Source organism: Glycine max, chromosome 6, assembly GCF_000004515.6.
Source record: "Glycine max cultivar Williams 82 chromosome 6, Glycine_max_v4.0, whole genome shotgun sequence".
NCBI classification, from domain to species: Eukaryota; Viridiplantae; Streptophyta; class Magnoliopsida; order Fabales; family Fabaceae; genus Glycine; species Glycine max.
Window position 1 is genome coordinate 44191935 of NC_038242.2, and position 21033 is coordinate 44212967.

The 21033-nt window shown below is 36.4% G+C and overlaps 1 protein-coding gene across 1 annotated transcript; it reads left to right on the plus strand.

Moving 5' to 3' along the window:
- The first annotated feature begins 11268 nt into the window (after window positions 1-11268).
- On the plus strand, window positions 11269-20880 carry LOC100800836 (WD repeat-containing protein 25). The gene is given in 7 exon segments (XM_026128760.2): window positions 11269-11308; window positions 13953-14049; window positions 14051-14109; window positions 14385-14458; window positions 14461-14877; window positions 20264-20508; window positions 20510-20880. Coding segments are annotated over 7 exon segments (1047 nt in total). The 3' UTR covers window positions 20625-20880.
- Window positions 20881-21033: the final 153 nt, after the last annotated feature.

Genomic DNA, 21033 nt, shown 5'->3' on the forward strand with positions numbered 1-21033 from the left:
ACCAAATGTTAACCTAGAGCAGCTTTTACAAAACACTTCTGCCCCTTTTTCTTTTCTGACGCACAAGAACCCTAACAGAGCAACCAGAGGAGGAGCTCTAGAGAGCACCAGAGACGCCACCATTGCTAACAGAGAACATTTAAGCGACTACCTCGAGGTAAGGGATGAGTTACTCATGCTTGGGAATTAGAATGAACATGTGTAGGGATCCCTAGAGGATCAATTTTTGGGTTATTTTGGGATGTTTATGAATTTAATTATGTTTTCATGTTTAATCGCAGATTGAGTGTGTTTGATGAACCAATTGGTGTTCTGTTGCGAGTTTGTTGTAGTATTGATGTGTTCCTGTGTTAGGTGTGTATCTTAGGAATTAGAATTCTTTATAATTAGCATAAAAATTGTGTGGTGGTGATTTTGTTTATACCAGATATGTTGGTCTTTCAATCTTGTTCTTTTTTTTTTATTTTTTTTTTCACACCGCAGTGTATACATGTACATATATATCGATACTATTTTTATATTTTATTTCACGTGGGTGATTTCTCGTCATGAAATTCGTATGTGTAGGGATCGTTGGATAAATGAATTGGCTAAAATCATTTAAAGAAATTAACTTAAGTTGTATTCACATTGTAATTAGGCATTTTCTTGGTTGGTAACTTAGTTGAAATATTTTTGAGCCTTAGGAAACATTTGAAAGTATAAAAAAAATGGTTTAGTACTCTATTTATTTTTGTCTTAGTGTATTTCAAGTAAACACTTTTACTGTGATGTGTAATAATAATAATAAATAAATAAATAAATAAAAATAGGGTTATAGATATTATTGTTTCATAGTGATTATTGTTGTGACTTTATAGATTAATTGTTATAGAAGTTCTTTTTATTTATTTTGCTGAATTAATATATTTCGATTTAATTTATATTTTGTGATGTCAAGTAAATGTTACTATTGAATCATATGTGTAGGGTGCATGAGATGCAATAAATTATTTTATTATGAAAATGTGATTGAGATGATGTGTAAGTGATAATCAATTGATACGTGATGGATTGTGAATTACATGACTCTTGAGATGTTGTCTGTTTTGAATTGTGAGCCATGAATTATGTAATCACACAACTGTAAGACCCTTTAAGGACGACGAGTTAATGCGGGATGAGTTGTGATGAGATCCACTATGGGAACCCGACGAGTTAATCACTTGAGGCGCACTGAGTTAAAATATATATATTTAAAAAAAATGTACAATCGAGATTTTGAAAACAATTGAATAGTTGTGTGCATTGCATAATTCATAAGTAGAGTCTGCGTGTTCAAATATTTTTTTTTTGGGTTGGACCTGAATCAGGAGGGAGAGGCCCTGACGGACTCTTCGGAGTGTAGGCCTTGGGGGTCATCCGGTTTGAGTGCTCCTATAAGCCTGTGCCGATCCCACATGGTTGGAGCATTCTCGCAAAACAGCGTGACCCTGACTGGTCTCCCTATGATTTCACTTAGTGAGAGTGACCTGACTTGCCCATTGTGAGGCATGTCCTGTCATGTACCCCTAGGCGCCCGACGAGGTTTTTCACTGAAAAATGGTACCACATTGCATGTAGGCTTAAGTCTAGAGTATTTGTTGCATAACGCATGTGTTTGACTTTCATTGGATTAATAATTGTGGTTTGATGTTATTTTCTGGAGTGGATGAACTTGAATGGATGTGCATAATATGTGTGATTTTGTTGAAATGGTGTTAATTATATAAATTCAGTTGTAAGTATTATATGTTTCACATGCTCTAACATTTTATCATATATGAATGTGATAACTCATTCCCGGTGTGTGTTTGTGTTTGGGCTGATTGTCATTTGTTCAGGTGAGCCATCATATGATGAATCCCATGTTAGAGCCAGAGAGACTTAGTCTGTGATAGAGACATGCTCTGATAAGTGTGACATTGGGGCATATGATTTTCTTCGCATGATATATTTTTCGTAAACGATATAGTTGTGTTACGTTTCTGTTTAATTTTTTTTTTATTATTCATTCAGTGGACGACCTTGTTTTGAGCCGGGATAACTTTGTTGTTTTTATTCGAACAATTTCTACTATGTTTTCATAAAGTGAATGTGAACCCTTTATCTTTTGAAATCAATTTAAAGTCAATATGTTTTAAAAAAAAATCCGCATGATTTTATTTCCTTGTATTCGTTATTTGTGAGGGTAGAGGGTGTTACATTTAGTGGTATCAGAGCAGGTCGAACCTTTCGGCCATGTGTGTTATGAGTTTTCTGTGTTTCCTTGTGTACTCTGATGTGTTGTATTTGTTTTGTTTGATTAGAGGTGTACTTTATTGTGTTGGTATATTTTTTTTTCAAAGTTTTGTTTCTTGCGTGACATAGGAAGTAATGGCTGCAAGAAATGAGCGAGAACGACTTCTTACCGAGGCCTTGAACAACTTGGCGCAAGTTATGGCCAATCAGGGAGGCGGTGGAGGAGCAACTATGTACCATGGTTTAGATCGCTTTCAGAGGAACAACCCACCTACCTTCAAAGGGGGTTATGATCCTGAGGGTGTTGAGGCTTGGCTGAAGGAGATTGAGAAGATCTTCCGGGTGATGGAATGTCAGGACCATCAGAAGGTGTTGTTTGCTACTCACATGCTAGCAGATGAGGCAGAATATTGGTGGGAGAACACTCGCCCACGTTTGGAGGGAGCAGGTGGTGCTGTTGTTCCATGGGGAACTTTTAGACAGACTTTTCTGGAGAAGTATTTTCCAGAAGATGTGAAGAATAGAAAGGAGATGAAGTTCCTTGAGCTTAAACAAGGGAGTATGATGGTGGCAGAGTATGCAGTGAAGTTTGAGAACCTTGTAAGGTATTTTCCTCATTATCAGGGGGAAGCTGGGGAGAGGTCCAAATGCGTGAAATTTGTCAATGGCCTACGACCAGAAGTAAAGATGATGGTAAATTATCACGGTATTCATAACTTTGCACAGTTGACCAATATGTGTAGAATCTTTGATGAAGATCAGCGGGAGACGACTGCTTTCTACAGGAATGCCAATGCTAGTCATGGGAAAGAGAAGAAGCCTATGGCTCACAGTCGTGCTAAGCCATATTCTGCCCCTCCCGGGAAATATGGAAACCATTCTGGGGGACAAAGGACCAGTGGAGGACATCACCTAGCTGGTGGGAGTTCTCAGTCAGTTAACAGAGTGTCTCAGCCTGCTGGTGGAGGTGGTGGTGGCGCTTCTGTTACACCTGCTACGCCAATCCGGTGTGCTAAGTGTGGTAGGATGGGTCATTTTGCTCGTGAGTGCCCAGATAGTGATGTGACTTGTTTCAACTGCCGGGGTAAGGGCCACCTCAGTACCAGTTTCCCACATCCGAGGAGGGAGAAGATGAGTGGAAGTCTGAATAACCAGAACTGACGACCAAAGACCACAGGGAGAGTGTTTGCTCTTAGTGGTGCTGATGCCGCACAGTCTGATGATCTCATTCAAGGTATGTGTTTCATAAGTCAAGTTTTCTTGGTTGTATTGTATGATTCAGGTGCGACCCATTCATTTATTTCTTGTGTCTGTGTTGAAAAACTTGCCTTGCTTGTGTCTTCCTTGAAATTTGACTTGATTGTGAATACACCTGCTAGTGGGTCTGCTTTAACTTCTGATGTGTGTTTGCAGTGTCCTGTCATAATTTCTGATAGACAATTTCTTGTTGACTTAGTTGTTCTACCTTTGAGTTAGATTGATGTTATTCTTGGTATGGACTGGTTATCTTCCAATCATGTCTTATTAAATTGTTTTGAGAAATCTGTTGTCTTTCCTGAGTCTGGTGTGAGTGAAGGTGATATGTTTTTGTCTGCTAACCAAGTTGAGGCATCTTTAAGGGAGGATGCACAGGTATACATGATCTTAGCTAGTATGAGTGTTGAGACCAAAACCCCTATGAGTGATATACCATTGGTGAGAGAGTTTCCAGAGGTGTTTGAGGAGGTGTCAGGATTACCACCTGAGAGAGAGGTCGAGTTCTCGATAGACCTAGTGCCTGGTACTGGACCCATATCCATAGCACCTTATAGGATGTCCCCTGTGGAGTTAAGTGAGCTTAAGAAACAGTTAGAGGAACTTTTAGAGAAACAATTTGTGAGGCCTAGTGTGTCACCCTGGGGAGCACCGGTGTTGTTAGTTAAGAAGAAGGATGGGACTATGAGGCTATGTGTAGATTATTGTCAGTTAAATAAGGTAACGATTAAGAATAGGTACCCTTTGCCTAGGATAGATGACCTGATGGACCAATTAGTAGGGGCTTGTGTGTTCAGTAAGATAGATCTTAGGTCAGGTTACCACCAGATTATAGTAAAGCCTGAAGATGTTCTGAAGACTGCCTTTAGGACTGTTACGGTCATTATGAGTACTTGGTTATGCCTTTTGGTGTGACCAACGCCCCTGGTGTGTTCATGGATTATATGAATAGGATCTTTCACCCCTACCTAGATAGTTTTGTAGTGGTCTTCATAAATGATATCTTGGTGTATTCTAAGACTAGAGAGGAACATGAGGAGCATCTGAGAGTTGTGTTGCAAACCCTCAAAGACAATAGACTGTATGCTAAGTTGTCCAAGTGTGATTTTTGGCTAGAGGAGGTGAGCTTCTTAGGGCACGTTATATCTAAGGGAGGGATAGCAGTAGATCCTTCCAAGGTAGAGGCGGTGATGGGTTGGGAGAGTCCTAAGTCAGTGTTTGAGATTGGGAGCTTTCTTGGCTTAGTAGGATACTACCGTAGATTCATAAAGGGTTTTTCTAAGCTAGCCTTACCTTTGACTAAGCTTACTCGTAAGGGTCAAGTTTTTGTGTGGGATGCCCAATGTGAGAGTAGTTTCCGTACCCTTAAGGAAAGGTTGACCACTGCACCAGTTTTAGTGTTACCTAACCCGAGTGAATCTTTTGTGGTGTATTGTGATGCGTCCAAGATGGGTTTGGGTGGAGTGCTTATGCAACGGGGACAGGTAGTGGCCTATGCTTCTCGACAGCTTAAGATACATGAAAGGAATTATCCCACACACGATCTTGAGTTAGCAGCCGTAGTTTTTGCTCTTAAGCTTTGGAGGCATTACCTTTATGGATCTAAATTTGAGGTGTTTAGTGATCATAAGAGCCTTAGATATTTGTTTGATCAAAAAGAGCTTAACATGAGGCAGAGGAGATGGTTAGAGTTCCTTAAGGATTACGATTTTGAACTTAGCTATCACCCAGGTAAAGCCAATGTAGTAGCTGATGCCTTAAGTAGAAAGTCCCTTCAAATGTCTGCTTTGATGGTTAGAGAGTTGGATCTCTTAGAGCAGTTTAGAGACATGAGTTTGGCATGTGAGATCACCTCTAGTAGCATTAAGTTGGGTATGTTGAGAGTCACCAGCGAACTCTTAAGCGAGATCCGTGAGGGTCAGAAGTCTGACCCATTCTTGTCAGCTCAGTTAGAGTCCATAGTCGCAGGGAGAAAGAGTAGTTTTAGATTGGGAACTGATGGAGTCTTGAGGTTTCAGGATAGGGTGTGTGTGCCTAGTGTACCCAAGCTTAGGAGAACGATCTTGGAAGAGGGCCATGGAAGTAGTTTGAGTATCCACCCAGGAGCGACTAAGATGTACCAGGACCTTAGGCAGATGTTTTGGTGGCCGAGTATGAAGAAAGAAGTTTATAAGTTTGTCCTTGCATGCCTAGTGTGTCAGAAAGATAAAATAGAACATCAGAAGCCTTCAGGGAAGTTGCAACCTTTAGAGATACCTGAGTGGAAGTGGGATAACATCTCCATGGATTTCGTGGTGGGGTTACCTAGAACCCCCAAAGGTTTAGATTCCATTTGGGTTATTGTAGACAGGTTGACCAAAACTGCTCACTTCATCCCAATAAACATCAGATATTTTTTAGAGAGGTTGACTAGCTTGTACGTCAGTGAGATAGTTAGACTACACGGTGTTCCTTCTAGCATAGTCTCTGATAGAGATCCCAGATTTACCTCTAGATTTTGGGAGATTCTTCATAAAGCCATGGGAACCAAGCTTAGGTTGAGTTCTGCTTACCACCCACAGACTGACGGTCAAACCGAGCGCACCATCCAATCCTTAGAGGACCTCTTGAGAGCCTGTGTGTTAGAGCAGAGGGGTAGTTGGGATAGTTTCTTACCCTTGATAGAGTTTACATACAACAATAGTTTTCACTCCAGTATAGGTATGGCGCCTTACGAGGCATTGTATGGTAGAAGATGTAGGACACCTCTATGTTGGGTAGATTCCAGTGAGAGCATTGCCTTAGGACTTGAGGTAGTTCAGCAGACCACAGAAAAGGTCAAGTTGATCCAAGAAAGGATGAGAGCAGCCCAAAGTAGGCAGAAGAGCTACTATGATAAGAGAAGAAAGGATCTTGAATTTGTTGTAGGTGATCATGTATTTCTGAGAGTCACCCTGTGGACTGGGGTTGGTAGGGCGTTGAAGTCCCGTAAGCTCACACCTAGATTCATTGGTCCCTTTGAAATCCTAAAGTGTGTCGGCCCAGTTGCGTATCAGGTGGCTTTGCCACCATCTCTCTCAAATCTCCATAGTGTCTTCCATATCTCTCAACTCAGAAAATATGTCCATGATCCGTCGCACGTGATCGAGTTGGACAATGTCCAAGTGAAAGAGAACTTGACATATGAAACACAACCACTGAGGATCGACGATCGTATGGTTAAGCAGCTAAGGGGAAAAGAGATTCCCTTGGTCAAAGTAGTATGGGGAAGTGCTTCGGGCGAGGATGCCACCTGGGAACTAGAGGGTCAAATGTGTGATGCATATCCTACCTTATTCGATACTGGTAAGTTTCGAGGACGAAACTTTTTTTTTAGGGGGGTGAAATTGTAACAGCCGTTTTTTTTAATAAATAAATAATACAGTAATAAGTTAATAAATAAATAAATAAAAATATAATTAGGTCATAAATCTCCACTATATAAACCAAATGTTAACCTAGAGCAGCTTTTACAAAACACTTCTGCCCCTTTTTCTTTTCTGACGCACAAGAACCCTAACAGAGCAACCAGAGGAGGAGCTCTAGAGAGCACCAGAGACGCCACCATTGCTAACAGAGAACATTTAAGCGACTACCTCGAGGTAAGAGATGAGTTACTCATGCTTGGGAATTAGAATGAACATGTGTAGGGATCCCTAGAGGATCAATTTTTGGGTTATTTTGGGATGTTTATGAATTTAATTATGTTTTCATGTTTAATCGCAAATTGAGTGTGTTTGATGAACCAATTGGTGTTCTGTTGCGAGTTTGTTGTAGTATTGATGTGTTCCTGTGTTAGGTGTGTATCTTAGGAATTAGAATTCTTTATAATTAGCATAAAAATTGTGTGGTGGTGATTTTGTTTATACCAGATATGTTGGCCTTTCAATCTTGTTCTTTTTATTTTTTTTTATTTTTTTTTCACACCGCAGTGTATACATGTACATATATATCAATACTGTTTTTATATTTTATTTCACGTGGGTGATTTCTCGTCATGAAATTCGTATGTGTAGGGATTGTTGGATAAATGAATTGGCTAAAATCATTTAAAGAAATTAACTTAAGTTGTATTCACATTGTAATTAGGCCTTTTCTTGGTTGGTAACTTAGTTGAAATATTTTTGAGCCTTAGGAAACATTTGAAAGTATAAAAAAAAAATGGTTTAGTACTCTATTTATTTTTGTCTTAGTGTATTTCAAGTAAACACTTTTACTGTGATGTGTAATAATAATAATAATAAATAAATAAATAAAAATAGGGTTATAGATATTATTGTTTCATAGTGATTATTGTTGTGACTTTATAGATTAATTGTTATAGAAGTTCTTTTTATTTATTTTGCTGAATTAATATATTTCGATTTAATTTATATTTTGTGATGTCAAGTAAATGTTACTATTGAATCATATGTGTAGGGTGCATGAGATGCAATAAATTATTTTATTATGAAAATGTGATTGAGATGATGTGTAAGTGATAATCAATTGATACGTGATGGATTGTGAATTACATGACTCTTGAGATGTTGTCTGTTTTGAATTGTGAGCCATGAATTATGTAATCACACAACTGTAAGACCCTTTAAGGACGACGAGTTAATGCGCGATGAGTTGTGATGGGATCCACTGTTGGAACCCGACGAGTTAATCACTTGAGGCGCACTGAGTTAAAATATATATATATTTTAAAAAAAATATGTACAATCGAGATTTTGAAAACAATTGAATAGTTGTGTGCATTGCATAATTCATAGGTAGAGTTTGCGTGTTCAAATGTTTTTTTTTTTTGTTGGACCTGAATCAGGAGGGAGAGGCCCTGACGGACTCTTCAGAGTGTAGGCCTTGGGGGTCATCCGGTTTGAGTGCTCCTGTAAGCCTGTGCCGATCCCACATGGTTGGAGCATTCTCGCAAAACAGCGTGACCCTAACTGGTCTCCCTATGATTTCATTTAGTGAGAGTGACCTGACTTTCCCATTGTGAGGCATGTCCTGTCATGTACTCCTAGGCGCCCGACGAGGTTTTTCACTGAAAAATGGTACCACATTGCATGTAGGCTTAAGTCTAGAGTATTTGTTGCATAACGCATGTGTTTGACTTTCATTGGATTAATAATTGTGGTTTGATGTTATTTTCTGGAGTGGATGAACTTGAATGGATGTGCATAATATGTGTGATTTTGTTGAAATGGTGTTAATTATATAAATTCAGTTGTAAGTATTATATGTTTCACATGCTCTAACATTTTATCATATATGAATGTGATAACTCATTCCCGGTGTGTGTTTGTGTTTGGGCTGATTGTCATTTGTTCAGGTGAGTCATCATATGATGAATCCCATGTTAGAGCCAGAGAGACTTAGTCTGTGATAGAGACATGCTCTGATAAGTGTGACATTGGGGCATATGATTTTCTTCGCATGATATATTTTTCGTAAACGATATAGTTGTGTTACGTTTCTGTTTAATTTTTTTTTATTATTCATTCAGTGGACGGCCTTGTTTTGAGTCGGGATAACTTTGTTGTTTTTATTCGAACAATTGCTACTATGTTTTCATAAAGTGAATGTGAACCCTTTATCTTTTGAAATCAATTTAAAGTCAATATGTTTTAAAAGAAATCCGCATGATTTTATTTCCTTGTATTCGTTATTTGTGAGAGTAGAGGGTGTTACATTTGCTAGGAAAAAAAATATTTAATGTTAAATTACATATTAAAATAAAATAAAGACTAATATTCATTTATTATAATCTCCACTAATTGTCTTCTACCTCCAAACTCTTTTTCTTTTTCTTATATCATCTCCTTTCTTTTTCCAAGCCCTATAGTTCACCACTTTTCACACCATTTCTTCCCTCCCCTATTTCCATTCCCCTATCCCCTTGCTTCCCTTTTCCCTTTCTAATTCTAGTCATTATAAGATTTCCAAAGATCATGCTTTCAAGAAGATAATGAATATCAACTTCTATCTAAATGTGCAATCCAACCACACATAATTGCATTAAAAAAAAATTAATCTTCATCAACAAAATTTCATATCAGCTTCCTGTCATTGTCGATGTGGTGACGACAATGGTGATGATATTGATAATGATAACAATTGCGATGAGACAGTGATGATAATAAGTTGTGACAACAATGATGACTATAATATATAATGATAGTGATGATAATGATGTTGGTAATGATAACAATACAATGACAATTAGTAATAATGATTATAATTACAAAAATAATGATTAATCATTTTTTATGATAAGAATTTACAAAAATTTAATATTGTTAAGTGTGTTAGATTATCACGTGCACAAATTTAAGACTTTTTTTTTACTTCAATATTTAATTTGAGGTTTAAATTTTTTTTTTTTTTGTCTCTTGCACCTATCCTGTTTTGATTTTAGTTTCAATAAATTATATTTATTTAGATTTTATTATTTATAAATTATTGATAATGTGACACATATACTAACATTATTATTTTATTTGTCACATAATTTTATTTTATTTTTATCAAACACTAAGGACCAAAACTCTAAAAGCAAAACGACTTGAATTTGGCGTAAAAAAATTACCTGAATTTTGCAAGGACTATTGATTATTTTATTAAAAGAAAAACTAATTTACAACGTCTTTATTTGGGTTCGTGACCATTGAAGATCACTGTGAACCCCTCCGGCATCAGTCCTTGACTCCTTGGCAGTGGCAGAGTTCATAAATCTCAAGGAGAGAGAGAGTGGTCTTCTCTACCAAAACTACAAAATAAAAAGTCAAATTAAAAAACAAAAGATAATAAAAAGAAGAGTTTAACTACCAACTTGTAATTAACAAAAGCTCATCATTGTGTTGATTTTTTAATTTATTATCTCTATTTGTGCAGTTAAAGCCAATATTCTGAAGTTAAAAGGAAAAATATATTTTTATACTAAATATTTTTTTCTTCCGTGAAACATTTTCTTTTCTTGTTTTTTAGTAAAGTAAGATCCTAAATCAATCTTATAATTAGATGCTGAGGGAATAAGATTATTTATTAAGATGTCACAAGAAATTGTTAGTAAGATCCTCTGTGCAACGCTTATTCAAACGCCTCAGACGACGAGAAGAACAATCAAAACGACAGAAAGTATCTCTAACCCACCAAAATCACCAAAACGACACCTTCCTTTACCTTCTCTTCCTTCATTCGACCACCAAACGCAAGCTCCCATGCCCGAAGATACATTTCCAAACGACACTGCGCATTGATGTGTCCCACCTCGCTCCTCTTCCTGATCCGTTCCTGTTCCGTCTCCGTTCACGCTATCTGGTACTCGTCACTTCTTCTTTTTTTTCCTTTTTTGTTTTTTGTGTAATCCAAATTGAACTGTTTTCTTTTTTCTTTTTTCTGTTCAATTTTGTACACTCACATTCAAATTTTGCGGAATTTACTGGGTTCGATTTTGATTTGTTTTAATAAAGTTTTAATTTTTGTGTCTGTTAATTGAAAGGCATTCAATTTTGGAATTATGATTGTAGATTATAGTAGTCAATTCCAAATAGCTGCGCTGAGTGACCGATTCTGAAAATGCTATAGTGACATAGTAGATAGTGGTATGACGATATTCTGAACCTTAAACCCTTAACTTAGATTTATACCAGTGTTATCAATGGTGGATGGTTATGGTGGAAGTTCAAAATTAAAAACACGCTGTTGCGGCCTTTGGCGCTGCCATAGTGGACCTTCCTTCACAAATTACCTATGGCGGTTGGCAAAATCTTCATCATGCCATTCTGCCATGGTAGCCATTGTGTCGCCCCCATTTAACAACACTGATTTATGCTACACATGGATGTATGTTGAAAAATAAAAACCTAGAATTAGAGAGAAGTCGTTGTTGTTTCAACCTTTTTTACCGCTGAAATAACACTGTTGAGGAAGGTCAATGGAAAATAGCTGCTTGATATTAAACCATGCAGCAGATGAATTTTTGTTGCTATAATCAGTCTCTAGCTGAATGATGTGCTTGCATAAATTAAATTTCTTATTTCCTCTCGCAGATACCTTTTCCTGTTTGTACTTTCTTCAGTCATAGATGTTGTAACATCCCAATTTTTCGTAAATAAATCTAAAAAGCTTTTTAGTAATAAATAAATAAATAAATAAATATAGAGCCCTATGTATAAATAGTTATGTTAAGTCAGCTGCCTCCTTTTGGCCTCATTTTCGTTTTTCCCCTTCTCTCAAAACCCTTTCTTTTTCCCGCAGCCCACCAAACCAATCTCAGAAAAACGACGATCTCGAACCCGTTCACCGTTGGATCGTCGTGAAATTTGAGTATCATGTTCGCAACACAATTCCGAGCATTCTCACCGTTGGGAATTTCGATATCATGTCTGAACTGAGAGAAAAACCCTTCGCATTGTAGCCTTTTTCTTTCCCGCAGAAACCCAGAGCTGTCTTGGTAAAACTACGATCCCGGTTTCGTTAACCGTTGGATTATTGTGAAATTTGGATATGTTGTTCGAAATTCAATTCCGCACACTTCCACCATTGGGATTTGCGAGATAATATTCGTGGAGGGAGAAAAAGGAATCGTATGAAGACAGTACAAGTGGAGGTTTCAATCTCTTCTCCGTCTCTCTGACGTTGGGAATTCTATCGGAGCAGTCGGATGAATAATTGAAAGAATTTCCGGGAACCGCTAGAGATGTTGCTATCGCTGGCTGAAGACACGTGAGCCCGCTTAAAGGTAAGGGATGAGTTATTTACAGTTGGGGATTAGTGAGAACATGTGTAGGGATCCTTAGAAGATTAAATTGGGATTTTATTTTGGGATGTTTGTTAAATTGCAATTTTTCCTTTATGATTATAAATAAAATATTGATGTCCTGATGAAAATTGCTTGATAAATTGTGCTCTTGATATTTGTATATTTGGACCTATGATTTGGATATAATTGTGTAATATTATTTGAGGGGTTTTAGTCCTCATGTTGTGATAGTCTTTTATATAAATTGTTATATTGAGGATATGAAATGATAATTCAAATTGTGAGTATGTGATGAATTGTAGAATAACATGTTGCTTTGAGATTATAATATTGTTATTGAGATTGAGTATAAGTGTAAAGTTGAACATGTGTTAATTTGTGAGATACGTGTAAACATGTGATGGTGGATTGTGACACTATGAGATGTGAAATTGTGAATGAGTTCTAGTTGTGGATAAGTGTGCAGTTAACACTTGATGTGAAATTACTTGTGTTGTAAGCCATGAATTGTACAATACCCGACCAGCGTTATCTTGAGAAAAGCGTTGATGCGCAGTGTTAAAGAGAAAATGTAGGTTTCCTATTTAGGAACCAGTGTTAAATCGTAGCGCAATTGTGTTGAACGTGTTTAAAACACGAGTGTAAGGTCGTGAGTATTGTATAATTCATGAGCAGTGTCTGCATGTAAAAAAAATTATTTTAGGGGTTGGACCTGAATCAGGAGGGAGAGGCCCTGACGGACTCTTCGGAGTGTAGGCCTTGGGGGTCACCGGGTTTGAGTGCTCCTTTAAGCCTATGCTGATCTCATATGGTTGGAGCATTCTCGCAAAACATCGTGACCCTGACTGGTCTCCCTATGATCTTACTTAGTGAGAGTGACCTGACAAACCCATTGTGTGGTGTGTCTTGTTATGTACTCCTAAGCGCCCCAGGGTGGTTTTTCACTGACATGGTATCACATTGCATATAGAATTGAGTCTTAGCATAACTATTGCATATGCTTGCTAATTGATGTGTTATTATATCTTGATCGAAGTGTGGGATTCTTGTGTAATGTGATTGATAATTGAAAAGTGAATTTTGAATGACGAAGTGGTGAAGTTACGTGAGCTATGTTTAAGCAAGTGGTATCTCATTTATATAATATGTATATTTAATTGTCTTGTTTCTCTATTAGTTAGGAATGTGATAACTCACTCCCTGTGTGTTGTTGTGTTTGGATCCTGTGATGATCTTGAACTTGTGTTCGGGGGAGCAGATGAATAGGTGGATGACTATGAAGAACCTCATGCTAGAGGACACGGGAATACCACGCTCTGATAGGATGTGACATTAGGATATAGGTTCTATATTAATTGTATGAGACTTATATGACTTTCTTTGAGTCGAGATGACTTTATTATTTATTTGGACAAGTTTGAATATGATGTAGAAGAAAGTGAACGTGAGCCTTTTACCCATTTGAAAAGCTTGTATTTAAAAATGTTTTAAAAATACTTTTAATTAATATTTGAATTTTTATTCCTTTATTAATATATATGTGAGGGGTAGAGGGTGTCACAGATGTGCGTCGTGTTTTATTGATTCTATCTATTTCCCTTGCTTTTATGTTGATTTTTTTTTTCGTGGATAGAGACAAGTACTCTGACCTTTTTCTTGTTTACAAACTTAGGGAGTATCTTGGATGCTGATATACACCATAATATTTTATCATTGTTGAAAAGTATAGCAAAGGGTCATCAAAGCCCGACCCTGATATCTGAAAAGTTATGTGACTCTATATGGGCATACAAAAGCTGTCAATGCTATGCATTGGTCATCAACTCATTGTAAGTTCTCTTTGTTGACAAACTGTTCCCCTGGTATGTGTGTGATATACTATAGTTTTTAATCAGGAATAGTTGTCCCTAGTGATAAAGGTGCAATGTGTTATATTTTAATTTAATTAATCTAATTTTAATGTATAAAGGATTTGTTAACAGCTAGACTAATTTTAAAATCAAAGTATTGAAAATTGTTGTGTACATGTGAATGAGAGAGAGAGAGCAAGAGAGATATGCTTGTTATATATACTATTTATTTGTTCATCAGAGTTAGCTTACAGCTCACCTCCTTGCATCTGCTGGGATGGATCATGCGGTTTGCATATGGAATGTATGGAGCAGAAATCAGAAGAAAGCATGCCTGCTAAACTTCCAGTCTTCCACAATGCAGCAGTCAAAGATGTGAAATGGTCTCAGCAAGGGCACTTTCTACTTTCTTGTGGATATGATTGCACGTCAAGGTTGATTGATGTTGAAAAAGGATTGGAGACTCAGGTTTTCAGACAAGATCAAATCGTTGGAGTTATAAAGTTACATCCAGACGATTCAAATCTCTTCCTTTCTGAAGGGTCAAAGGGCCAGATCAAACTTTGCGATGCCAGAACTGGCAAAGTAGTGCATGACTATAATCAAAATTTAGGTCTGATTCTGGATGTTGAGTTCACTATGAATGGGAAGCAATTCATTTCTTCTAGTGATGTATCTCAAAGTAATGCAAGTGAGAATGCTATTATTGTTTGGGATGTGTCAAGAGAGGTACCATTGTCTAATCAGGTGAGAATTGTATATACTATCTTTCATTTTCTATTTTTTTACTGTTCCCCATTTTTCTGCAAAATTGCCGTGAAGTTTTCTTATTGTTCGTTTAAGCAGCATTACTGATGTTGATTACAACTCTTGAAACAATAAGTCATTCTAGAGGGAATAGAATAATGCAGATAGTCTAGTAAAAGTTATAGGATATAGCTTACCATTTCTATTTTCTTAAAACCAGCAGGTAAATAAACTGATTCATGGTTTAGTGGTTCAACTATGGCCAGATTATTGTCAAACTGGAATTAATTTTTAACATATGTGAATTTTATGCTGTTTTTGACATTAATATTTTTTTTGTATTGACATTAAACATGAAATTTTAATATTCTAAGCTACTATATTTTTAAAGCTATAGGATTAAAAAATACTCCTTTTTCCTGGTCTGATGCTTTCAAGATCCAAAACATACTGCTCCTTAAGTTGCTTTTAAAGGGTGGATGAATGAACTGGCATAGAAAACTTACTGCAAATGCAATATTAACGTCCATGACCCACCCTAGGTATGTGACCCTAATATTTGTTTAAGGTTAAGTTAATTGTAGGTTTCTGAACTATTTTAGGGATTTTAAATAAGTTCCTGTACTTTTAAAAGTCTGTAATTAGATTTAGAACCCTAAACATGTAAATTATTTCTAATTGGATCCTTGGCAACATTTTCATTAGGGTTCGTTTAAGTATAGGAACCTAATTGAAAATTTCAAATTATTCAGGGATCAGGTTGATAGTTTACTTATTTAATAGGTTCTTGAACTAATATTTTTTTTAATTAGATCCATCTAACAAATATTTAACAAGAACTTGGAAAATTATTTAAAGATGCAATCCCTAGATTTATACTTACTACTTAGAGTTCTAAAATAGTAAAATATGCCTTCTCAAGTTATGGGCCAATAACTAATTTTCCCAAGCTTTTGAGTTATGGGAGTTGGGTGTCTAAGAGTCCAAATAAAAAAATTCCTAGGAGTGGGTAGAACCCCCTACTCTCCTTAGAGAAGAACTCTATCTCTAACTCTAGAAAATTGTTCCAAAGGTGTTGTTTATGTGGAGGAGAAAATAAGTGATTCTAAAGTTTCTCCAGAATCTCAAAAAGAATTGCTGAGTATGGAAAATAGAGTACAAAATGGAGGAAAATGAGAAAGGGAGGGAAACGAACAGGGGGTGGCAAGGAAGAAAGGAGAATGTTGGGGTGCCTACATCTTTGTTTATTTATTTCAATAAAATGGTTCATTTCAATATGATTGCTCTCTGTATTTGTGTTTCTGTTGCTAAATCAATTGAGTTTGTACTTCAAGTACAATTCGGAATATATAGGAAAACTGTGTAAGAGAAACTGAATCAGTTCAATTGTAACAGAATTAGAGCAGAACAGTGGGCCTGTTAACTTGATCTGTTGGTTAACAAGTGCTAGCATACAGATGAAAAAGCACATGCTGCACACTCTTTGTTTTAACAACTCACAGTATACTAGTTAAAGTTAAACTATCAGAGCTGATTAGCCCTAGATTTAGAATCCTTTTTGTTAGAATTAGTGATAGAATCAATTAGTAGCTGATTAGCCTTAGAATCAGCAATCACATTTATTTGTATTTATATGGTATCAGAGCTGTGTGATCTTGTTAAGACACAAATTCAGAAATTCTATATGGTATCAAAGCAGACTAGGGTTTGATACCCTCTGTAGTGTGCCTTTTTTTTTTTGGGGGGTGCACTGTATCCGTATCCATTGCGAGCCACTTTTGGCTGTTGCCGCCACCCCTTTTCTCTGGTGCTACCCCTGGATCTGGACTGCCTCCTTCTGGCGACCACCATGCCACCTGCGACTCTGCCATTGTGTGCATGGCTCTCATTTACCGGAAAAAAATGTTTTTCTTCTTTTTAAAAAAAAAATTAAAAAGAAAAAGTGTGAAATGCCTTTAACCTGACCCCGATCTAATCGAAATAAAGGGTTATTAAACCCTAAAGAGAACCTATGACAAAGAAGTTTCCAAATTCTATGAGTAACATTTTCTTTGTTTTTTTCAGTTACTTTTTGTTTTAAAAATCATTTTTTTATTCTTTAATTTTTTTTTTGGTTTATTTGATTATTCTTTTTAATACTGACCAAAATCTCTTCTTCCTCCCTCTTTCTATTTTTTTAATTTCTTTTTTGTTTTGTTATTGTGTTTATTTTTAGTACTAGCACAACGGTAAAGGCTGCGTACAATGACCCTCCCCAATATCTTTGCATAGTGAGAAGCCTCCGGGCACTCGGGTACGTTAGCTTTTTTGTTTTATCATCATACAACTGTTATGTTTTCAGATTTTTTTTTGCTTGCTTCCTTTTTCTGTTTTTTTAATTTCTTTTTTGTTTTGTTATTCTTTAAATTTCATGTTTTCAGATTTTCTCTCCTTTATTCCTATGTAGAGATTGCTTCCTCGTTCTTTTTTATCAGATTTTTGTTAATTTCTTTGTTGTTAAACTATTGAATTCTGAATTTGTGATCATGTCTTCAAAATTCAAATATGTTTTAACTTTCTATTTTAGTGTTTTAATAATTCTGTACTGTTGTACATTACTAATTTAGTGCTGTTTTTTTAGTGTAAGTAGTGCTCTTTGATCATTTTATTTGATCATTCTGTTCTGTTCAATGTTCAGCCCTATTCTACAATTGCTGAAGCATCCACACATGATTCAAGGGCCACCTCTAGAATAGATCCTGTTGGAAATACTGTCATCAACTTGATGAAGGGGATACAAACGCAACTGCTTGTAATTACTGTAGAAAAGCCACAAAGGGAGAATAACGAGAGCCACAACACTTGATGGGGAAGCAGGGCAATGTTGTTGCTTGCCTGAAGTGCCCAAAGGATGTAAGTAAAGAGCTTTGGCGATATGTAGCAAATAAAAAGAACGTAGGCACTAGTGCTACTGTGGCAAATAGAGATTTTGATTTTTCTCCCATTGGATATGATAAAAGTGAAGATGAGTTTGAAGACTCTATCAGTGCCGTCACTGCTACAAACAAAAAGAATGTCACTAAAAAAGGGGCCAATGGACATGTTTTGTAAGAATCCAAAAAATTCAATCAATCATAAAAATAAGTTGATGAAGCAATTAGCATAAGAGAGTCACGTGACAAGGAAGTAAAGGAGAGGTTGCATCAATATATTGTTCACCTTTGGTACCAAATTGGGTTGTCGTTGAATGAAATCTTCACTGTATGCCAACTCCCTCTTTAAGAGTGGAACTCTAATATCATGATACCTAAGAATATGGACAAATGTTGTCCATATTGACCAATTGCTGCAACCATATCATGAAAGCTCTTCAACTTAATGAGGTTGAATGACAACCCAAATTGGTACCAAATGCAAGCAATATATTGATGCACCCTCTCCTGTGTTTCCTTGTCACATGACTCTTATTTTAGTTTGCTTCATCAACTTCTTTGATGGGTTGAATATGGACAACACTGCAGTTGTGGAAAAAGGCTGAACAATACTGACACTAAACAGACAATGAAAAAAGCACTAAATTAGTAATGTACAACACTGCAGTATATTGAAACAAAGAGTTAAAGAAAGAGGAAGCAATCTCTGCAGAGGAAAAAAATTGGAAAACATGAAATTTAAAGAATAATAAATTAAAAAAACCAAAGAAAGAGCAAGCTAAGCAAATAAAAAATCTGAAAACATTACAGTTATATAACAAAGAAATTTTAAAAAATAGAGGAAGTAAGAAGAGATGTTGGTCAGTATTAAAAGGAATAGTAAAAGTATCTATAGAATTAAAATAATCAATTTTTAAAACAAAAACGTAACTAAAAGAACTGGGAAAATGTTTCTCAACAGAGATGGCGGTCGCCGAAAAAGGTCTCCAGTGAAGTCGTTGCCAGTGTAGAAGTCACCGTTGGAGGGAGAGGTAGCAGCAGCATCGCCCCAAGAGAGAATTTAGAAACTGCTCTGTCGCGGGTTCTCTTGAGGGTTCAATAACCCTTTTTCTTTTTAAAAAAAAAAGCTTTCTGCAATTGGTGCCATGCCTGGAATGGACACCATGCGTCTGGGGTGGCCATAGCACCTCCAAAGTATGGTGTTTTATCAAAATACTCCCCCACCACAGTGTCATGGCTACTATTTGATAACACTGGTTGGGATTGAGGAAGAGGATTAGAGACTTCCTTCTATGTTTGGATTATGTTTTTATCATTTTGTTATTTTGAACTCTTAAATGAGTTTGTTAGGTGTTGGTTATTATGAACTCGTGAAATTTGTCATGTTTTCTAGGAAAATGCATACCATTGTCATTGGTATCTACTATTTTTTAGTATCTATATCTGCTGTGTTTTTAGTTTTTTATTTATATTTACTGTTATATGTGATTTTTTTTATATGTTCTGTTTTGTTCATATATATATATATATATATAGATAGATAGACACACACACACGCCTTGGATTCTGCCATTTGCTGCCATGCCATCCGTCATATGTATATGGTGGATTTTGGGCTCTCCACCATTAAGAACACTGCTTTAGGGTTTATTTGAGATTACCGGCTTCTAGATTCTCCCTCTTCTTACTCGTAATTTATATACTTTCCACACACAGCTGTTTATGTTGTCATTGCCGTCATATAGATTAAATTTCATTATTTACATTTTATTCATTTACACTTGTAGCTCAAGGTATCCTGACTTTTGGTTAAACATTTAGATTTGTTGATGGTTGTTAAATGTTAGGTAATAGTATTAATTCAGCAAAGATGCATGATTTGCACTGATAACACTTAACAAGTAGTTCAAAAGATCAATTTTTAAATTTTTTCTATTCCAAAGACTTTCTAGAGTTTGAACCTAACTCAACCCCAAAACTTAACTTGTAGTTTCCAGAGTTGACACTATCTCTAACCGATGTGGAATTTGGATTTTTTTTTCCAATACATCCCCTCATGTCCAACAACACTCTTGGGATTGGTGTGTGGATAACATGGTGGACGATCTTTTTAATGGATTTAGGATAGACTTTGATACCATCTTAAAATGTGGGTTTGGATCTAACTCAACCCCATAAAGCTAGCTCATATGGTGAGGATTGTCTCCCACATCTTGACACTATCTCTAGCCGATGTGGAACTTGGGTTTTTCCCAGTATTCATAATCTTAAAGTTGTGATAAAACTCAAGCCATGTGCACTACATGTTACAATCTGGAATTTCTATGACGAATGCAACCTACTGTTCTTGGTGCTGATATGCATTTTGGAGTGTAATTCATCTGTAAATATCAATTTGGCCATATATGTACATTTAAACTATGTTATAGTTTGTGAATTTAGATTTTAACCAGCTTATTATACTCCTGAATCAGGTTTATGTGGAAGCTTATACGTGTCCCTGTGTGAGTCGCCACCAATTTGATTCAATTTTTGTTTCTCAATCAAATGGGAATTATGTTGTAATCTTTACTACCACCCCACCTTACAGACTCAACAAATATAAGCAATATGAGGGCCATGTGGTCTCTGGGTTCCCAATCAAGTGCAATTTCAGCTTGGACGGGAAAAAACTCGCTTCTGGCTCTTCAGATTGTTCTATCTACATTTATGATTATCAGTTGTGAAGAAAATCAGGCCCATGACCAGGCATGCATAGATGTTGCCTTCCACCCTGTTATACCTAATGTTATTGCTTCATGTTCATGGGATGGAAGTATTTTTGTATTTGAGTAGTCTTTAGTTTTCTCAAAGGGCAAGTGGTTACTCCTAGAAAATGACTTGCTAGGAGAGTGGAAAACTCTAGCCTTCTCTTAGTCTAGGCAGCTGCTTTTAGTTTGGTAGATACTGTGTGAATAATGAAGCCTTCTCCCAGAAGTCAATGTTTGCTTAAATGTGTACCCTTGTACTGTTGTACTGTAGATTTAATGTCTGATTCACTTATATTACAAGTTTACAACTATAGTGAATCATGGTGTGAATTGTATAAAAAGCAGTTTAAAGTATTTACCAGAAGAGAGAAATCTTTGCAACTATAATTAATGATATGACAGATCGTTTCTGAACTGTGTAGAAAGTTACAACAATGGATGAAAATTTAAAATGCTTCTCCATTATCGGCCCTTAATTCCCCCAGTGAAGAACT